The sequence below is a fragment of the Hypanus sabinus genome, chromosome 12 (assembly GCF_030144855.1).
Source record: "Hypanus sabinus isolate sHypSab1 chromosome 12, sHypSab1.hap1, whole genome shotgun sequence".
NCBI lineage: Eukaryota > Metazoa > Chordata > Chondrichthyes > Myliobatiformes > Dasyatidae > Hypanus > Hypanus sabinus.
Window position 1 is genome coordinate 100,078,657 of NC_082717.1, and position 22,747 is coordinate 100,101,403.

General features: G+C 42.1%; 1 protein-coding gene across 1 annotated transcript; it reads left to right on the plus strand.

Moving 5' to 3' along the window:
* Positions 1-3,240: 3,240 nt before the first annotated feature.
* On the plus strand, positions 3,241-22,231 carry ttll2 (tubulin tyrosine ligase-like family, member 2). The gene is made up of 2 exons (XM_059986545.1): positions 3,241-3,372; positions 19,106-22,231. The coding sequence occupies exon 2, from the start codon at positions 19,130-19,132 to the stop codon at positions 21,056-21,058; it is 1,929 nt and encodes a 642-aa protein (XP_059842528.1). The 5' UTR covers positions 3,241-3,372; positions 19,106-19,129; the 3' UTR covers positions 21,059-22,231.
* The last annotated feature ends 516 nt before the right edge of the window (positions 22,232-22,747 follow it).

A 22,747-nucleotide genomic window follows, 5' to 3' on the forward strand; every position in this document is an offset into this window, starting at 1 on the left:
AGTGAAATTACCCTAGAGTACTGTGAATAATTGTGAACAATATACCTTTAACTTACCACAGATATATTTCCTATAAAGAGAATTCAACAATTCCTAGGATGATAGATCTTTTGTACCAAGAAAGACTCGATTCTTCAGAGAATGGAGGTGACCTCACACAATATTTCTAAAAGGTTCACCATGATACACAGAGACGTCTAGAAGCAGAGGTCCTAAAATAAGTACAGCTCTAATTCAATACAAGGCTAGTTAAGACTATGAGAAATACAATAAATGTTCGACTTAGATTAATATAATTTTTTACATCAATTATATATAACACCACAGAAAATAAATAGATTAAATTCAAATCTGTCTGACCAATGTTTTCGATGTAATCAAGAAATTTTTACCTTTTTACATTCTACTTGGTCTTGTTTTAAAATTCAACCGTTTTGGATAAATTTAAGACTTTTATTGGAACAAGTTACTGGAGTACAACTCCCACATAGTCCAGTATTAGTTTTATTAGGAGACATTGAAGGGACAATACCGAAACTTAAATTGAACAAGTATCAGAAAAAAATTTATAAAAATTGCATTGGCAGTAGCCAAAAAAGTTATCGCAGTTAGTTGGAAATCTGATTTATATTTAACTGGATCGTTGGAATAATGAAATACATAGTTGTATTCCATTTGAAAAAATTATGTATAATTTAAGAAATGAATATGATATATTTTTGAAAATTTGGCTCCCATACCTACAAAAGATAGGATCAAATACATAGGTCCTTTGAAGATAAAATTATAGTAATTGGGGAAAGTAAAAAATAAATATCAGAATTATTTTGAACTCCATGAAGCATGTGGGGATCCTCCGATATCCAGGCAATCTTTTTCTTCTTTCTTTTTTCTTTCTTTAGATAAGGGTTAAGGGGGGGGAGGGTTAAGGAGAGGGGGGAGGATTAATATTATCTTTCTTACTATTTTACTTTTACATTTATTCTTCGTAATTTCAAAAATTCAATAAATAAATATTAAAAAAGGCTAATTAAGACTGAAATGGGAAGAACTTCCTTCACTCAAAGAGCAGTGAATCTTTAAAGTTCTTGTTCCTGGAGGTCTGTGATGACTCTGGCATTAATCCCATTTAAAACAGATTAGGCAGGAAAGTAATGTTGAGGTAGAAGTTCAGCCACAATCAAATTGAAAGGCAAAGCAAGCTGAAGGGACCAATATAACCTACCATACTCATATTCCTTAAGTTTAAACAAATCATATGGCCACATTTGATAACACCCTATTGGTGATGAACGCTGCACAGCAGACCACCTTCTAAAAATGTCAACTAATTTTCCTGGACTTGGTTTTCCACATGGAAACTACAGACTTGGTTTCAACCCTCACCCCCGGCGAAAATTGTCAGCAGACGGGATGAAGATAAAATTACGTCTATTGTACATCAACAAAAAAAAACTCTACAGGTGTTACCATCTGATTGGAGAAATAGAAGCCTAAAGGCACACACTCAGCGATTCAGGAACAGCTTCTTCCCCTCTGCCATCAGGGAGGAGATACAGGAGCCTGAAGACACACACTCAGCGATTCAGGAACAGCTTCTTCCCCTCTGCCATCCGATTCCTAAATGGACATTGAACCCTTGGACACTACCTCACTTTTTAAATATATATTGTTTCTGTTCTTGCACCATTTAAAATCTATTCAATGTATGTATAAATGATTTATTTATTATTATATTTTGTTTTTTTCTTCTGTATTATATATTGTATTGAACTGCTGCTGCTAGTTAACAAATTTCACAACACATGCCAGTGATAATAAACCTGACTCTGATTCGAAGATGCTATAAAGTTAGAAACAAAACCAGACAATGCTACTAAGGGTTAGCAGGTCAGACAGTGTTTGTGGTGGGAGATGCAGCGTTAAGGACTATATCTTCAACTGGTCATTGGCTGCCATGGCACTACTTTCCTTCTTTCCCTGTTCCGCAAAGGAAAAAAAAAATGGTTTTTAACCTGTATCTTTTACAGTTTCATCCTCTGCTGATGTTGCCCAATCTCCTGAGTGTTTCCAGCAGCTTTTAGTTTTACTTATTTGAATTAGGACTAGCGGGATGTCAATCGGTCTTTGGAATTTGCACCGCCATTCGAAGATGGCCTGATCGGTTTCCCTTTCCCTGTCTGTGTCCCATCGTCATCCAGTCTCCTTACCCAGCCATCCCACCTCTCCCGGAAGTTCTGGGAGTCTCCAGCATATTGATAGCGGCTCCATGATATACAATATCCTGGAAATCGATTGTTTTGAGGGGGAGGGAACAGACATAGTGAGAGAGTGACAGAGAGAGCATCCTGATTGGTCCCTCTTTGTGCTAAGTAGACCTATCCGTTTTCACTGTGGGCAGGCTTTACAGTCGACCTCTCTCTTTCATTGTCCATCAGTTCAGTTTAGTGTCCTGCAGCTCCATGGCCGAGTGCTCCAAAAAAGAAGGAAATATAAAACGTACTTCACTCCAGACTACACTAAAGTGTACCCCTGCCTAATGGGGGTAAAAAATAATGGCAGAGTTGCTTGCTGCTCCATTTGCAACAGTGACTTTTCTATTGCCCATGGTGGGTTAAATGACTGCCAAAGAGCTCAGCCAGTTGATGAAGCTGCTTTTGGTGCTGCCAACTTCTAATTGTGATGTAGAAAGGGCACTCAGCATGGTGCATCACATTAAAGACGGACTTCAGAAGTCAGCTGTCTCACAAAACACTTGCGAATCTGCCGTCTTGCAAAATTAACAAATTAATTGACACAGACCGCTGTGAGGTTGAGACTTCTGGCAAGATGCCCAAATTTGCCAAGCAAGCCACATCACAGTACAAGGAAAGTTTGAAAAAGAAATAGAAAAGCTGTTTGCATTAGCATTTAGCTATTGGCATTGAGACTGCCAGCAAAATACTCAACAAGGATTGTTGTACGTGTGTGTAAATTGTTGTGTTCTTCCATAATGAAATGTCCTGTATACAAGTGGAGGGATATGGGGTTGTGCGGGTGCTACCTCCCTGAAATGAGTTTTTGCGGGCTGGGATGTCTGCCCCAACCCAAACGACGGGCCGAGCGTCCATCCCTACAGCACGCCCGCCCGGGAGACGCGGCCTCGCCCTGCGGCATGACGTCACTGGGCGTGGCCTCGTCGCCTAGTGACCGGTCCGGAGCGGACGTTTGTTATGACATCCGCGCGTTACCATGGTACCCGAGCGATGCCATGGCGCCGGACGAGGCCTTCGCCGGCTGCGAGGTGCGGTCGTGCTTGCCGAGACCGCGATGTTAACCGGTTGAATCAATTGCGTTTAAACGAGTCGGCCCTCCGCTCTGGCATCCTGGAGGGTGAGTGCTTTATCTCACCGTGTCGCCGTCCCTCACGGCCGGCATGCCGAGGTCTCCGGACCGGTAAAAGTCGCTAAAGAGTGCGGCATGTCAACACCCCGTGCCGAAGTTCGGCGTTCCGTTAGAGCCATAAAGTCAGAGGAAATTTATGGTAGAAATTGAACACACTTCCGCGGTTGACCAATCAAAAACATCTCTCAGCACCCTACTCTAACCACTGACTGTTAGTTTTTGTTGCCGATTATTGTTCTTTTGAGATTGTATTTTAAACATCACAAACAAGTTGGATTTAGTCGGATTTCATCCAGATGCAAATAGCAACTTTCATTTTGTGTTGTTCAATGTTAAAGAGGTGTGAGATGATACAACGCAAAAGGGCCAAAAATGTGGTTTTAGTTGAAGCCTCAAATGGGTTAATGGATTTTAATTGCAGAACAAAACTCTGGCTTGAAAATTAATCCCTATTTTGCTTTCTGTGTCCCTTTGTCTCTCCTGTACCATTGATAACTCAATTGGTGAGTAGACTGGAAGGTTCTGATTTAGAGTAACACATACAAAATGCTAGAGGGACTCAGCAGGTCAGGCGCATATACAGAAACGGCCGAGCCCCTTCATCGGGTCTGGAAAGGAAGGGGGAAGAGGTCAGAGTAAGATGGTGGGGGAAAGGGAAGGAGTACAAGTTAGTAGATGATACTGAAACCAGGTGAGGGAGGTGATAGGTGGAAAAAGTAAAGGGCAGAAGAATAAGGAATCTGATAGGAGAGGAGGGAGGACTGTGGGAGAAAGGGAAGGAGAGGCACCAGAAGGTGGTGATAGGCAGTTGAGGAGAAGTGTTAACTGTCAGCAAGATGTTATTTCCAATCCACACTGACTCTAGCCTCCCCCATCAGATTTCAGAATGGACAACGAACCTCTGTACACTATCTCACTATTTTTTTCCTTTTTTTTGCTTTCATTTTGCACTGATTTAATTCATTTGTTATATATTTCTTAATGTAATTTATAGTTCTTTATTACTATGTACTACTGCTGCAAAATAACAAATTTCACAAGGTATGACATTGTGGATATTAAACTTGATTCTAGTTCTGAGAAAGGATAAGGGGGCCTGAATGGGAAATGAAGAAGGAGGGGAGGGGGAGAAGTTACCGAAAGCTGGAGAATTTGATGTTCATACGGTCAAACATTTGAGGTTCCAACTGAGTCCTGAGTCTGCAAAGGTTAATTAATCTTAGCTAGTTTGCCTCTGGGATCCGTGCCTTATCCTTATTATTACAGAAACTTTAGTGGAAAGTCTAAAAGGACCTGGTGAATATGGAATTACATTAGGTGTGGTACATTCCATCTCTCCTAACATTTGCTCAGGCTTAAATGTGAATACATTTGATAGCATCCTGAGAAATCCTTGAAATTTAGGCTAACATGCTGCCTCTCTGATTTTGTGGGTTCAAAAGTGACTGAGGCCAATGTGGTAACTGGAGATTCATCCACAGGTGGGCAGTAGGTACTTGTCAGGATGGATTGTTTGGGAGTTGGCGTGCTCCTTTCATTCACACAGGGCTTCTGTATGGATTCAAAGTTCTTGGTGTCATCCTTTACCCTCCATTTTTGATTGATCACGGGACAGTGTAGATACTGGAGTTTTAAAACTGCTTTGACCATTCCCCTCTGTCGATCTGTCATCTCTTCCTGCAGTGGCTAGAAGTAGAATGTTTCAGGAGTCTGTTGTTGGGCATGGTCCTTTAATACTGCACCAAAAGCTTAGATCCTTTATCAGTTTCTGTGGCTTTTCTTTTAATCTTTACAATGTTTAATCATTAAATGTAGAGTTATGAGATTATTGTCATCTATGGGATATTGATATGTGAATCCGGCTGATATGCCTACACTAAGGTTAAAATAATTAATTTATTAGCAGTATTAGCAGAAAAACTTGGAAAAGTGTCTAACGCAAGAGGTAAATGTAGTATATTATACTGTAAGAATTTCCATGTTGCTAAGAAGAGGATGAAGACTGAGGATTAATTTAGTTGAAGTTTAAAATTGATGAACATGAAGGTGGCAGTAGGTGAAAGTAAACCAGGAAGAAACAAAATAAATATCCTGCAAAAGAATGTAAAAGGGAGATAGAAAAAGACAATGTATACCCCTTTGAGGCAGAGACAAAGGATCATAGTGGGGAATAACAAAGGCAGCAGAAATGTTAGCAATTAATTTGTGTGCCGTCAATGTGAAAGCCATTATAAACAACAGGTATTGAGTGTGAGGAACACAAAATATTGTAGTAAATATAGATAACTATATATGTTTATATAATATATAGGAATGGAAAATAGGAATTGATCTCATTCGATAATAAATAGAGTTTAGTTGTTACTGGTAGATGTGACTGTGTTCTTGACTGTGTTTTTGGCTACTTATATTAATAGCTAACAAGGGCATGGATTTGTCAAGTGAGTAGGCAAAAAAGTTGCTAATAAACTATAGAAAATCTTTTTTTTCCTCAATCTTTTTTATTAAGTTTCGAATATATAAACATAATGATGACGATACAAAGAGATCAGGATTACATTAATAACAGTTCATGTATACAGAAACAGACTCCAAGTAACATGTGTAATCTAAGCCTCCCAATCTCTTAATAATGGAGCATAAAAAAGATCAAAAAAATTTTATACAGAACAAAAAAGTCCCCCAAATGTAAAAAAACAAAATAAAAATAAAACAAAACAAAAGCTGGGCTGCCATGTTTCATCAGTTAAAATCATTATTTGTCATTAACTCCGCTCCTCTATACAAGAACAAAAAGTTATTGAGAAGGGTTCGGAAAAGGTCAGCTTACATCATATGAAAATGTTGAATAAATGGTCTCCAAGTTTTTTTCAAATTTAATTGAAGGGTCGATAGTGCCACTCCTAATTTTTTCCAAGTTTAAGCATGTTATAGTTTGGGAAAACCATTGAGATGTAGTAGGGGGATTAGAATCTTTCCATTTAAATAAAATGGATCTTCTGGCTATTAATGTAACAAATGCAATCGAACGGCAAGCTGAAGGGGATAATTGACTAGAGTCCATCATTGTCAATCCAAATATTGCAGTAATAGGATGAGGTTGTAAATCAATATGCAAAACTGCTGAAATAATATCAAAAATGTCTTTCCAATATTTTTCCAAAAGAGGGCAAGACCAGAACATATGTGTCAAGGAAGCTACCTCAGAATTACATCGATCACAGACAGGATTTATATGGCAATAAAAACCAGCTAACTTATCCTTGGACATATGGGCCCTATGAACCACCTTAAATTGTATCAAGGAGTGTCTAGCACACATTGAAGAAGTGTTAACTAGTTGGAGAATTTTCTCTCATTTCTCTATAGGTAGAGATACCTGAAGTTCTCTTTCCCATCAAGTCCAATTATATCTAAATTTTTCTTCCAACCATCCAGAAATGATCAAGCTTTTCTTTTATGGAAAATGAAGGGAATAACATGTTTTTTCATGTTTTATTCATGGATAACTGACTCATGCTTTTTGAATTGTTGTCTAATAAATATAATTTGCCCAGATCACATTTTTTCAGATATTTACAGATTTGAAACTTTTGAATGTTATTTTACCTACTTTTCCAACATCACATCAAACTGAAATTACAGAGAAAAATTTCAAAGAATATCTTAGAGGAAGAATGAGAGCTGTGAAGATGTTAGGGAGGACTGTCAAGAATTGAAGGAGTAGATCATAATAGATTTCTGGGAGGCTGTAAGTAGCAGAACAGAATAGGCCATAATAGAAAAAATAGATTTCTGGGAGGCAGATAGGATGATTCAAACTGATGGATGTATTCAAAACCAAAGATGAAAATTTCAGATTTCAAGCATTTTAATAGTAGATTATGAAAATGTTACTGTACAGATAAGTTCTAGTATATTGTGATGGTATGTTCCTTCTTGTTATAGAATAATAACCTTTAAGGCTCAGATTTAAGCAGTTTACCTGATGACAATTGTGCTATAAACAATGCAGCCCATGTAATACAAATGATGTTTCCTAATCCATTGGTTCTGTCATATTTAATTTGTATTATGGAAACAAGCATCATAGCACAACTACCTGTAACCTAATCGAGCATAGAGGCGATCACATGTTCAAAACCAGGTCAGCAGGGATGATTATTATATGGTGAGGAAATCTGAAAGGAAGGCTGAACAGAGACCAACAGGCAGCATAAGGCTGCAAAATAGTATCAGATAGCCAAAGAATGCATCAATAGGTTCTATTCCAAAGCAGGCAATATGAGCATGCATTAAAGATTAGATCAGCAAAGCAAGTACAGTGGATTCCAGTTAATTGGGACACATCAGGACCAATACATTTTGGCCCAATTAAGTGGCTGCCCCAATTAGCCGAAGTTTCATAGAAATAGTTAAAAAGGTTTTAAAAAAAAGACAATGGAGTTTAATGGAGTAAAAATATGTATTTAAATGAAATACAGGACAAATTAGATCACTACAGTACTATAAAACTGTGTATTAGTTCTTAATAGCTATCGATGGAGAAATTCATCCAGTGTACACTGTCGTGTTCTTTTGACTACAAGTGAGCAAGCATCTTGAAATGCAAAATGCAAGCACCTAGAGCAGATTATGGACAGCCATAATCACAAGCCTTTTGATGATTGCATCCTCCAAATTTTCATTCTCATTGTTCATAACTTGCTGAAGTAGCGTAATTGTTGCATTTCTGGCAACTGAATGCTTGAAATTACAATGAAGAAAACAGTTCTGAATTGTCTTACTGCTTACTTCTTGTTAACTGTTAGTGACAAAAATCATTGCTTTTTGCACACAAACACATGCAACTACTGCTATTAAAAAACCTATCGCTCTAAGCATGGTGCAATGTCTATTGGCCAGACAAGTGCTCACAACTGACACGAGTTAGAAGCTGTTCAGCAACGGTTTCCTGTCCCAATTAAGTGGCAAAGTATCCCAAATAAAAAAAATGGAATCTGGCAATTTTTTCAGTTATTTTTTGTTCTTTATGAGTTAGCCCAAGTAAGCAGCTGTCGCAATTAACAGATGGCCCAATTAACCAGAATCCACTCACAAACAGGAGAAAATCTACAGATGTTGGAAATCCAAGCAACACACACAAAATGCTGGAGGAACTCAGGAGGCCAGGCAGCATCTATGGAAAAGAATATTGCTGTCATTTTGGGCCAAAACCCTTTGGCAAGACAGGAGTAAAAAAGCTGAGGAGTAGATTTAAAAGGTGGGGGGGGGGGGGGAGTGGAGAGAGAAACACAAGGTGATAGGTGAAACCTGAAAGGGGAGGGATGAAGTACAGAGCTGGAAAGCTGATTGGTGAAAAGACAGAAGACCATGGAAGAAAGAAAAGTGAGGAGGAGTACCAGAGGGAGGCAATAGGTGGGCAAGGAGGTAAGGAGAGAGAGAGAAAAGGGGATGAGGAATGGTGAAGGAGAGGGGACAGGGGTGGGGGGAGGCAGTACCGGAGGTTCGAGAAATCAATGTTCATGCCATCAGGTTGGAGGCTACCCAAGTGGAACACAAGGCATTGTTCCTCCAAACTAAGTGTGGCCTCATCACGACAGTGGAGGAGACCCAATGTAGATTGGCAGACTGCTTCACCTACTCTCTATCCACCAGATAAAGTGGGATCTCCCAGTGGCAATGCACTTCAATTCCACTTCCCATTCCCATTTCGATATGTCCATCCATGGCCTCCTCCACTGTCAGGATGAGGCCACTTAGGTTGGAGGAATCACACCTTGTATGACTTTTGGGTAACCTCCAACCCTGATGGCATGAACATTGATTTCTCAAACTTTCAGTAATGCCCCCCACCTCCCCTCTCCTTCACAATTTCCCATCCCTTTTCCCCTCTCTCATCCTATCTCCTTGCCCACCCATCAATTTCCTCTGGTGCTCCTCCCCACTTTTCTTTCTTCAATGGATTTCTGTCTCTTTCACCATTCAACTTCCCAGCTCTTTACTTCATTCCTCCCCCTTCAGGTTTCAGGCAACGGCTTCGACTGGTCGGCAAAACCTAGTGAGGGTAGCCGATGGGCCTCAAACCCTCAGTGAGTTAAGGCTTGTCTACCTACACATGCGAAGACTGAATTCGGCTGACTACGCGGAGGAGACCACCACTTGGCGGTCCAACGAGTAGAAAGGCGGACCCAGCAAAGCGTTGTGGAGCGCAATCAGGGCACAGTGAGACACGTAGAACACTGCTGGCCATCCACTGCGTCCCGACTTATCTCCAGCCGTCTCGACTCCATCTTGCAACTGGATACAGATAGGTCGGTGACGATTTGTGCAACTCTCCCTCACTCTAATCCAAGTCAAGCGCAAGTCACGACTCCAAACCCATTCCGCTAAAAAACTTCAAGCCCTGTGGCGATGGGCTAGTGGCGAAGCAGCAGGTGTGGATACACTGGAAGCTGCAGTCACAAACCTGCACACAGGCGGCCCAGGGCATTGGGTCGTTCTCCACTGGAGTGAAGCAGCAGTGGAGCTCAGCAGCCCCCTGGGTGTCTGAGCAGTCCTCTTTAGGAATCGCTCTGCTCACCTCCATGGAGGAAGGGGCTAGAAAAGGTGCCTCAAACATAGCCTGCTTCATCTTAACCCGTTCAGCACACAGCAGCTGGCGGGGATCCCACTCAGCGGTCGAACTACAAAGAAGACGAAAGTGAAGGTGCTCAACCTTAGCACATGGAACGTGCGAACTCTGCTTGACATCACCAAGGCTGTCAGAACAGAAAGAAGAACAGCACTGGTCGCCAAAAAACTAGCCCGTTATAATGTGGACATTGCAGCACTCAGCGAAACATGCCTAGCAGACAAGGGCCAGCTTACAGAACGTGGTGGTGGGTACACCTTCTTCTGGAACGGTCGCTGCAGCACTGTACGATGAGAGGCTGGTGTTGGATTTGCCATCCAATCCCACCTCGCTTGTAAACTTGCCAAGCTTCCAGAGGGCATCAACAATCGCCTGATGACGCTTCGGCTCCCACTTGGCAATAAAAGGAGTGCAACGCTGATCAGCGCATATGCCCCAACGATGACCAACCCAGATGACATCAAAGATAAGTTCTATGAAGAACTTGACACCCTCATAGCAGCAGTCCCACAGTCAGAGAAGCTTATTGTCGTCGGGGACTTTAACGCCAGAGTGAGGACAGATTACCAGACCTGGGAGGGGATTATTGGAAGACATAGTATTGGCAAGTGTAACAGCAATAGCCTGCTGCTCCTCAAGACATGCACTACGCATGACCTTGTCATCACCAACACCCTATGCCGCCTCCCTACTCGTAACAAGACATCTTGGATGCATCCACACACTAGGCACTGGCATCTGATCGACTATGTCATCACCAGAAAGAGGGACTGGCAAGACGTGAGAGGTACAAAGGGCATGTGTGGTGCCGACTGCTGGACGGATCATCGACTCATAGTGTCCAAGTTTAAACTTCGCATCCTGCCTGTGAGAAGCCCCCAAGGTCAGAAGACTGCAAAGAGGCTCAATGTCTCCAAGCTGAAGAGCAGCGTAGTTGCAGAAGAATTTCGTGAAGACCTAGATAGCAGGCTGCTTGACCCACCCCAGGATGACCAGTCCAGCACTGAGGAGCACTGGACGGCTTTCAGAGATGCAGTCTACTCTACTGCTCTCAAACACCTCGGGCCAGCAATCCATAGACATCAAGACTGGTTCGATGAGAACGACGAGGAGATACAGGCGCTGTTGTCCTGTACCAACTGTTCAGAGCGCACCAGAACAATCCCACATCACAAGCAAAGATTGATGCCTTCACCAGTGCAAGACAGAAAGTGCAGAAGAAACTCTGTGAGATGCAGGATGTCTGGTTCAGCAATAAGGCCGATGAGATCCAGGGCTACACAGAGAGTCACGACACCAAGCGTTTCTACGACGCTTTGAAGACTATGTATGGACCTCAGTCCTTTGGCTCCTCCCCCCTCCTCAGTGCAGATGGGACTCAGCTGCTGACAGAGAAAAAGCAGATTTTGGAGAGACCAGGTCCTCAACCGTCCTGCCGAAATCAATGATGAGGCCATTGCTCGCCTACCTCAGGTGAAGATCAACCTGGACCTTGACAACCTCCCCACAGAAGAAGTCAGAAAAGCCATCAGGCAACTTTCTTGTGGCAAAGCACCAGGATCAGATGCAATCCCTGCTGAAGTCTACAAAGCAGGAGGCCCATTCATGATGCAGAAGCTGACTGAGCTCTTCCAGTCTATGTGGAACGAAGGAAAGGTCCCGCAACAGTTGAAAGATGCCAGCATAGTCCACATCTACAAGAGGAAAGGTAATCGCCAGTCTTGTGACAATCACTGAGGCATTTCCCTCCTGTCCATAGCTGGGAAGATTTTGGCTCGCGTCCTGCTTAATCGCCTTCTCCAACACCTTGAGCAAGGTCTCCTCCCAGAAAGCCAGTGTGGCTTCCGTGCAGAGCGTGGAACTGTCAACATGATATTTGCTGCACGCCAACTCCAGGAAAAATGCCAAGAGCAGCACAGCGACCTCTTTATGACCTTCGTCGATCTGACCAAGGCATTTGATACGGTCAGCAGAGATGGCTTATGGAAGATAATGGAGAAGTTTGGCTGCCCTAGTAGGTTCATCATGATTGTTCGGCAGTTCCACGATGGCATGATGGTGAAAGTTTTGGATGATGGTGACGAGTCAGAAGTCTCCCCAGTGATGAACGGTGTGAAGCAAGGATGCGTTCTCGCCCCTACACTCTTTAGCATGGTCTCTGCTATGCTGAATGATGCCTTCTGCGATTGTCAGGATGGTATACATGTCAGATACAGGACTGGTGGTGGGCTATTCAACCTCTGGCGTCTACAGGCTGTTACAAAGGTAAAGGAGACTGTCGTCAGAGCCTCTTATTCGCTGATGATTGTACCCTCAATGCCAGCACAGAGCAGAAGATGCAGTGAGAAATGGACTGCTTCTCATGAGCCTGTGACAACTTTGGACTTACAATCAGCACCAAAAAGACCAAAGCTATGTACCAGCCCGCATCCGGAAAGCCCTACTGGGAACCACACATCACAGTAAAGGGGGAGAAGCTACTGGCAGTTGACAGCTTTACTTATCTAGGCAGTACTCTATCATGAGCGGTGAACATAGCTGCAGAGATCAGCAACAGAATTGCCGAAGCCAGTGCCGGCTTTGGGAGACTCCGTGAGAATGTATGGGAGCGGAGAGGACTCAGCCTTATCACCAAGCTGGAGGTCTACCGAGCAGTGATTCTCACCACCACCCTCTATGCCAGCGAGACCTGGACTGTCTACAGCAGACATGCTAAACAGCTCAACCACTTCCACTTGAGCTGCCTCCGCAGACTTCTCCACATACGATGGCAGGACAAAGTCCCAGACACAGAGGTCCTGGAGCGGGCTAGCACCCACAGCGTCTATACCCTCCTACAGAAAGCCCAAGCCAGATGGGCTGGCCATGTCGTCAGGATGTCTGACAGTTGACTACCAAAACAGCTGCTGTATGGAGAGCTGAGCCAGGGCAAGCGCTCAGTTGGAGGGCAGAAGAAACGTTTCAAAGACTGCCTCAAAGTGTCCCTCAAAGACCTCAACATCAATCCCAGTAGCTGGGAATCGCTTGCTCTGGACCGCCCAACCTGGTGGAGCAGGACCACTAAAGGAGCGTATGCAGCAGAAATCAGACGCACCGCAGAGGCTCAGAGGAAACGCGCCACGCGCAGGGCTCGAACTACCTCCACTTCCACTGCAGCACCTACCCTCATGTGTCCCACATGTGGGCGAGCTTTCAGGGCACGGATTGGCCTCAGCAGTTACCTCCAGACCCACAGTCACAAACCCTCCACCTGACAGAAGTCGTGGTCGTCTTCGACTCCGAAGGATGAACAAAGTCACCTTGTGTGTATTCTCTCTCTCCCCTCCCCACCCATCTTTTAAACCTACTTCTTTTCTGCTGTTCCTCTCCAGTCCTGTTGAAGGGTTTCAGCCCAAAACATCAACAATACTCTTTTCCAACTCAGCCTGGCTTGCTGAGTTCCTCCAGCATTTTGTGTGTGTTAACCGGAATCCATGATACTAGAATTTTTCATTTCCTTGGGAGATAGTCTTGATGGACAAAAAGACAGCTTTCTACGTGGGCTCTTAGAGCTGTCCTAACAGTCCCTATCCCCCACATTTCCCTGTAACTAATTCCTTTCAACATATCAATCAACTTCCAGCTCTCTGGGTACACATCTAAACCCCCCCCCCCACCCCGGGTGATTGTTGCCAGTTAACCCCTCAGCATGCCATTGGGATGTGGGAGGTCACAGGGAGAACAAACAAGCTCATTACAAGGTCAGGATTAAACCCCTTCACAGGAGTCGTGCAGCAGCAGTTACAACTGTTGGGTCACTATACTGCCCAAGAGTAAAGAGGAGCTAGTATCTTCTCTCTTGTTCCTGCCTCCCTTTTCTTCAATCAATATCATGATCATCCCAGTTCCTGTAGTGGATGTGCAAGGAAAGAGAGTATGAGCTGCCAGAAGAAGTGGTGGATGCAGTTTCAATTTCAATATTTAAGAGAAGCCTGGATAAGTACATGGATGGGAGGGGTATGGAGGGCTATGGCCCAGGAGCAGGTCAATGGGTGTAGGCAGAATAATAGTTTGGCACAGACTAGATGGGCCAAAGGGCCTGCTTTTATGCTGTTCTGGACAATGTTTCTCACCCTCTGCATCCCATCTTGGCTGAACAGAGGAGCCCTTTTAATAATAGACCAAGACAACAGTGCTGCTCCAAAAAGCACTATAGGAAGTTATTCTTACCCTCGGCAATTATGAGTCAACCTATAGCCAGAGAAGTGATGACCCCTCCTGTTATACTGTTTAAGGTAACTTTTTAAAAAAAATTCTTCTCTTCTAGTATTTGTATATCTGTGCACTTGTATTGCTACTATAACTTCCTTTGGGATCAATAAAATATCTACCTATCTATTTATCAAGTGCTCTATAAATGGCATGGACCTTTATAGATATGTACTGCTTTGTAGGGAAACCATGATGATTGAATGAGTTTGCACCTATTAATCTGGTGGTGGCACTATTCCACAGCGAGAACAGAATTCAAATTGAAGAGAACACTATGTCAAGGGGGCCGTCTCCTTTCTGTTGTAAGATTAAAGCATTAGATGAAGGTTAGACATTGAGGCTTGATTTTGTCACTCTGCTAATGAAATATCTCTACATTATGGAAAGGTGTGATTACACTTCAGAGGGTGCAGATGAGCTTAAAGAGGATGGTACCAGAACAGTAAAGTTGTAGCTGTGAGGAAAGATTGGGTAAGGTAGGATTGTTTTCTTTAAAACAATGAAGTCTGAGGGAAAATTGAATTGAGGCATTATGAGGGGCCTGGACAGATTAAATAGGAAGACGATATTTCTGTTGGGAGAGAAGTCAAAATACATGGGGAAGAGTTTTGGTAAGCTCTCATGCTAGAGAGAGATGGGGTCTGGGACTCTGTCTGAGTTGATGGGAGACATGGAAACCCTCAAAACATTTAAAGAGGACTTGGATATATACTCAAAGAACTTATATATAGTAATTCTAAAGGTACAATGGCCAGATGGCTTCCTTTCAGACTACATATTTTCTGTGCTTGGAGAATGGTGTGTAGCAGGAGAAATTTTCCATCAGCTTATTGAAAGATTGACCAACTGTGACAGTAATGATTCTTAAAAGATTATTTTACATCTTGTTGACATAATTGACAATGCCTAGATTATGGAGAACAGATTCCCTCACCAGTAATTTCATGTAGCTTCTTGGTCCTTAATTATTACAGATTAATTTTTTGGTTTAATTTCCCAAGGTGGAATTCAAATGCGTGTGCCTACACAATTGTTCTAGGCTATTTAGTGCTATTCTGATAGGTTAACTAGTCAACAGATATCCAGGATCTTATGAGGTGAGCTTGGAGTCAGTTCTAATGGAAAATTCTGGAGTGGGTTTGATGCCTACATGTTCTGATTCTGAGATGGGATTTCAACAATTACAATTAAGACTCATTCCAGTTAACTACTGAGGCAAAGTTCATCACTGAATTGATTAGATATTGGATAATTTAATTATTTTTGTTGCATCAGCATTTAAGATGATGAAGTATAGGAGCAGTATTAGGCCATTTCACCCATTGAGTCTGCTCCGCCATTTCATCATGGCTGATCCAATTTGCCTCTCAGTCCCAATCCCTTTCATTGTCCCTGTAGCCCTTCATGCCCTGACTACTCTAGAATCTATCAACCTCTGCCTTAAATATACCTAATGACTTGGCCTCCACAGCCACCTTTGGCAACAAATTCTACAGATTCACCACTCTTTAGCTAAAGAAATTCTCCTCTACTCCATTCTAAATTGATGTCACTCTATGGCTATGTCCTCTGGTCCTAGATTTCCTCACCATAGGAAACATCCTCTCCACATCCACTCTATTAAGGCCTTTCAACATTCGATAGAAAAATCAGGGGTGTCCTCATTGAAACCTGACTTCTAGTACATGCAGGCTCAGAGTCATCAAATGCACCTCATTGAATAAGACTTTTGTGAACCTTCTTTGAACCCTCTCAAATATCAGCACATGCTTTCTTTGCTCACAATCCTCTAAGTGAGGCTTCATCAGTGCCTTTTAAAGTGTCAACATTACATCCTTGCTTTTATATTCACATCACAAATTTCACGTCACATGCTGGTGATAATAAACCTGATTCTGATATTCAAATCCCCTTGAAATGAATGCTAACATTGCATTTGCGTTCCTCACCACTGACCCAACTTACAAATTAACCTATAGGGAATCCTGTACGAGGACTCCCAAGTCCCTTTCCACCTCAGATGTTTTAATTTTCTCTCCATTTAGAAAACAGTCTACAATTTTATTTCTTCTACCAAAGTGCATGAACATACACTTCCCACAGTGTATTCCATCTGCCATTTCTTTGCCCATTCTCCTAATCTGTCTAAGTCCTTCTATAGCCTCTCTACTTCCTCAACACTATCTGGCTCTCCACCTATTTTACTACTGGCCACAAAGCCACCAATTCCATCATCCAGATCATTGATATATAATGTAAAAAGAAGCGGTCCCAACACAGACCCTCGTGGAACATCACTAGTTACTGGCAGCCAACCAGAAAAAGCTCCCTTTATTCCCACTCTTTGCCAGCTGCTAATCAGCCAATGCTCTATCCATGCCAGTATCATTCCTGTAATGCCATGGGCTCTTAACTTGTGTGGCAGCTTGTCAAAAACCTTTTAAAAGTCCAAGTACAAAACATCCACTGATTCTCCTTTGTCTATCCTGAGAGTTATTTCTTCAAAGAATTCCAACAAATTTCTCAGACAAGATTTTCACTTTAGGAAACCATGCTGTCTATGGCCTTTTTTTATCAAGTGCCTCCAAGTACCCCAAAAACACATCCATCCCAACCACTGAGGCTAGACTAATTAGCCTATAGTTTACTTTCTTCTGCCTCTCTCCCTTCTTGAAGAGTGGAATGACATTTGCAATTTTCTAGTCTTCTGCAACCATTCCAGAATCTAGTGATTCTTGAAAGATTATTACTAATGCCCCCACAATCTCTTCAGCCACCTCTGTCAGAACCCTGGCATGTACACCTTCTGATCAGGTGACATCTATCTTCAGACCTTTCGGTTTCCAAGAACTTTCTCTTTAGTAAGAGTACTGTATCTTCACACACCTTATGACCCCTGACTCCTGGAAATTCCGCCAAATTGCTAGTGTCTTCCACAGTAAAGACTAATGCAAAATACTTATTCAGTTTGTCCGCCATTTCCTCGTCCCTCATTACTAACTCTCCAGCATCAATTTCCAGTGGTCTGAAATCTACTCCTGCTTCTCTTTTATGCTTTACTTATCTGAAGAAACTTTTGGTATCCTCCTTAATATTATTGGCTAGCTTACCTTCGTATTTCAGGTTTTGCTTCTTCATGACTTCTTAGTTGCCCTCTGTTGGTTTTTAAAAGCTTCTCAATCCTCTAACTTAGTGGTCACCAACCCGTCAATCGCGGTCGACTGGTCGATCTTTGAGACTTCCCCAGTAGATCCCGAAAAAAAATACACAAATACTGTTGAGAGATTGTTTCCGGGTTGCGGGGTTTTAGTTCCATTCTTTCTCCCCAGTGCGCATGTGTGTAGCTCCCCCGCACTACGCAGTGTACTTCAGTGGTCCCCAACCACCGGGCCGTGAGGAAACAATATGAGTCAGCTGCTCCTTTCCTCATTCCCTGTCACGCTCACTGTTGAACTTGAACCCACGCGAGGTCAACAGTTGCCTAAACACCGTGATACCCTCTTGCGGCCGGCAGGAAGTGCCGTTGCTACCAGCTTGGAGTGCGGAAGAATGGGCGCCGCCCCTAAACCTGTTTCGCACACCAAATGTTGGTGGGGAACCCGGCGCTGAAATATTCGCAGACAACCTAATTGGGGCTCAGGGTTTCGTAAGTATCAGAACAGCTACCGCGCTGCGATCTACTGAAACAGACTTTAGTTGGCTGATAGATCCTACAAGGGGGGTGGGCATTTGTCCTGTCACACACCTCACTCGGTCGGTCGCTCTCTCTGGACTGCGATCGCCGCGGGCCAGACACGCGGACCTCCAGCCCTGACCTTGTTCTCTCACCCCAGCCGCACCTGGCCAAGGCAGCTGGCGGCGGGCGGGCGGAAGACTGGAGTTCGGGCCCGGAGGCTGTCTAATGAGGCAATGAAGCCCTCAAAACTGCTTCAGTACCTTGAGTCCAAGCACCCTGCTCTTAAAGACAAACCCGCTGAGTTTTTTGAGCGGAAAAAATGTGAGCAAGCGAGACAGCAGCTAAGTGCCAAGAGCCACGAAAACTAAATTGCGGAATAGACTGGACATAAGGAGCCTGCTTTCAGTATCGCTGTATTCCGGTCATGTTTAACAACCCCCCCCCCCCCCCACCTTTGGCTGGTCCGCAAGAATATTGTCAATATTAAATTGGTCCGCGGTCAAAAAAGGGTGGGTACCCCTGGTGTTCATACATTATTTCTACTTCCAGGTTGCGGGGTTTTACTTCCAGTCTTTTCTGCCCCGTAACTAATGTGTGTAACTAATCGATCTGGGGTCAATCTTGCCTTTCACTAAGGCTGAGATAGGGGATCTTGGGCTTAAAAAGGTTGGTGACCACGACTCTAACATAATACTAAATTTTGCTCTATTATATGCCCTGTCCTTAACTTTTATGTTGGTTATCACTTCTCTTGTCAGCTATGGTTGCATCAACCTGCCTTTAGAATACTTCTTTGGGATGTTTACATCTTGCACCTTCCAAATTGCTCTCAGAAGTTCCAGCCATTGCTGTTCTGCCATCATCCTTGCTAGTGTCCCTTTCTAATCAATTTTGGTCAACTCCTCTCTCATGCCTCTGTAATCCCCTTTATTCCATTGTAATACTGATACATCTGACTTTAGCAATTCCTTCTCAAATTGCTAAGTGAATTCTTATCATATCACATCATTTATTTATTGCAAGACTAAAATCCTTACATTTACTTATATATAAATGTACTTATCCCATTGGATTATCACTAAAAGGTGGAACTGTTAACCTCAAGGCCTAGGTTGTTTGTTTTGATAATGTCTGGCTCTTACTGCTCTCTCTTCTTTAAGGTGTGACAAAGATTTTGTGAAACCATGGCAAATTGGTCTGAATCTGAAGATCTAAGTAAGTCATTAGTTTTTCGTCTGCATGAAGGCACTCCTGAAATCATCCGGGATGTCCTCCTTGAGCGTGGTTGGGTGGAATTCGATGAAAAAGTGCAAGATAAGCATGACTGGAATCTTTACTGGCGACCTGGTTTTTCTAATGCCGAATATGAGAACATCATGCCTTGGCAAAGACTGGTGCACTACCCTAACAGCATGGGCATTACTCGAAAGGACAATCTTGCTCGTAATTTGAAGCGTATGTTAGGAATTTATGGACCTAATATATATAACTTCAGCCCTGTAGCTTTCATCCTTCCCAATAACTACACCAAATTTGTTGCTGAATATACAAAGGACAAAAAGGCTAATGGAGGAAAGCCAGGATACTGGATCTGCAAGCCTGTGGATCTCTCGCGTGGCAGAGGAATATTTATATTTCAAGATATCAAAGACCTGACATACAGTGGTTCTGTTATAGTGCAGAAATACATCACCAATCCCCTTCTCATCTCTGGTTATAAATTTGATTTGCGAATCTATGTTTGTGTCACCAGTTTCTCGCCATTGACAGTTTATATTTACCAAGAAGGTTTGGTGAGGTTTGGGACAGAAAAATATAATCTCTCATCTCTAGACAACATATATGCTCATTTAACAAATACTAGCATCAATAGATTTGGACCCTCTTATACAATGGATAAAGAACGTGTTGGTTCAGGTTGTAAATGGACAATGAGCCAATTCCGTGCTTTTTTGCACAGCATGAATATAAATGAACCACTAATGTGGCAGAGGATAAGCAATATTGTAACAATGACACTGCTTACAATCAGTCCTTCCATTCCATCCCCTCCTAACTGTCTTGAACTGTTTGGTTTTGATATCCTGATAGATGATAACATAAAGCCATGGCTTTTAGAAGTAAATTATAGCCCAGCACTAATGATAGAGTGCAATGCTGATGTGGTAGTGAAGAAGGAACTATTATACGACCTCATTGATTTGCTGAACTACAAAGAGATAGACACATTACGCCAGAAAGGTTACCCAAGGTCATGGCAATATAATACCTTGTCTCGTAGCTATCCTTCCTTTTGCATAATTAACTCTCACAGAAATCTTCATTCCAGCACATCTAAAAGAAGAAAAGGGCCTTTGAAAGAAACTTGGTCTTCCAGCATGCACAACCATTCACTGCTACTCTGCCGCAAAAGTTGTAGTCATTCTGTTGTGTGCAATGAAAGTTCTGCCAGTGAAGACCCACTAGTGGACTCTACCAAACCAGAAGTGGAAAACAAATCCCCCCAGAGCAGCAAACTGCACCTCTCCACTGAAGGATGCATCAGAAAGGTGCATGGTTCCAGGGGTGGGGGATCTGCCCATTGTTCAGAAACCAAGGAAAGCAGAAAGCTCACCAGACAACTGCCAAAGAAGACCTTGACCTCACAGTTGAGAGAAAGTTTGAATAAAAGATTGAATTTCCCACTTAGTACACGAAGTACTATTGACAGGTCAAGGTTGCTGGAAGTACATAATGCACTGCCTGATCAGAATTTTCGTAAAGTGAGTCTGCGGCTTCCTACCTCTACGTTGAAGTATGATTTGCCACCTTTCCCACAGTACAGCATTTCAGATTATGACAAGAAGCCCATAACTCGCATAGGTGACTTCATCCTGACATTCCCATTCAATGAAGTGACTCTGAAGGCATCTCAGGACCCCTTAAACATGAGGGTAATAATACAGGAACTGCAGAAGTTGCTGAAGAGACAGATGTTCAGGGAAACTAAGAACTCAAAAACAAAGTCTGAACCCCATCCTGGGAACTTCTTTAATAGAAGAGAGCACTTTGACCCTCTTTTGTGGGGACCACGCCATCCTCCATTGCTCAGTGAATACTTCTCTGAAAGCTAAATACTTGAACATATGCATTACTCTGGTTGAGTCAATTCTAGGATACTGAGATACATCCTAGTATGTGCCTATGCATCCTATGTATCATCTATACAAATAGAAATAGATTATAGTTTGGAGATTTTCCTATGGCTTTTTTAAAAATGGAAAATAAATATTTATTGGTCTGATTTATTTAAGACAACTGTCAAGCAATTCAAAACTCACTTTATTTCCAGCAGTATTTTTTGCCAGTGATTGGAATAAAGAAATGATTGTATTTGAATAGACTATGTTCTGCATATCCATCATGTGGCCAGGAAGTGATAGGACCTTAATAAAACCAGCTGTTTACAGAGTTATGATGCAACATGGTTTGTGGACATTTTTTTTATAGTGTAGTTCTTGAAATCCTATGCTGGAGGAAACTTTAAATAATGAACTTTTAAAATCCTTTTCACTGAGTTATTTAACTTTGACAGATCACTTGCCTCAATTATCAGCACTGACTCCGAGTGATTAATTGACTTTAATAAAAAATATGCATTTGATTTGTGTCAAATACATTTTACTTTTCTACAACTACAGCAAACATTGAAAAATTAATGTAATCCCTGAATAAAATTCATGTTCATATTCAAAATGCTGTATTATGGAATCACTTTTCATATGAATTGTTGACTTTTTTAAACTGTGTAGTTCATTCACTGTTTTGCAGGATGCTTATGTACGTTAAAGGGTCTCACTGGACTTCCCTCATAAGTCACTTTCTATTCAACTGCTTGGCACTGACACTATATGAATCATATGTGCTAAGATTATAATGAATTGGATGCAATTTACAGTACTGTACTGTATTTTTAGTTAAAGTTGAGAATTATAATACTCCGTTGTATTCTGTAAAGGGACCTTAATAATATTTTTATTCATTGTCTTTCGGGTTTACCTGTCAGTCTTCTGTTTATATCTATTCTGATATTAATCTGAACATGCCAAGCTATCTACCCAAAACAGAAGTATGGGAAAATGCTTCCAATCACAAGTACAATGAGTTCTCTTTGTCCCTTATCTGTTTCTGTTGGTTTACTTCAAATGATGCAACCTAAAACCTTTAATTGGAATTCTAACTGTAAATTATATATACACTAACATACATTCTCTAATTTAACTGCTGATAAATAAACTATATTAATACCTTAAGCATTGTGAGTAATTATATTTGGTTACTTGTCAACATCTTAGGAAAGTTTGCCTATCAACATCAACAGAAATGTTAAAGCTGTAGCCCACTGAGTCTGAACCCTGTTGTTCACAGCAGAAACACTACTCATTAGCATTCCATGTTATCAAAATTGCAGCTTTCCAGAACATTCTATAGGCCAGTTTAATTTTGTCAGTACATAAACCTGTCAAGTACCCTCAAATGCATTAATGTATTAGCTATATACTGACTCAGTAGCACGACTAACTCGATAGTAACAAAGATTCAATGACAACAAGATATAAAACATTACTGCACAGTACAAGCCATCCTGCCCACAATGTTGTGCCGACATTTTAACCTACCCTAAGATCAATCTAACCCTTCCCTCCACACACCCCACTATTTCTTATCACCCATGTGCCTATCTAAGAGTTTCTTAATGATCCCTAATTTATCGACCCCCTAGCACCAACCCAGCAAGCGTGTTCCACATACTCACCGCTGTC

Bases quoted from the DNA above. Each gene is read 5' to 3' on its own strand.
- ttll2 (XM_059986545.1), top strand. From the start codon at position 19,130: ATGGCAAATTGGTCTGAATCTGAAGATCTAAGTAAGTCATTAGTTTTT.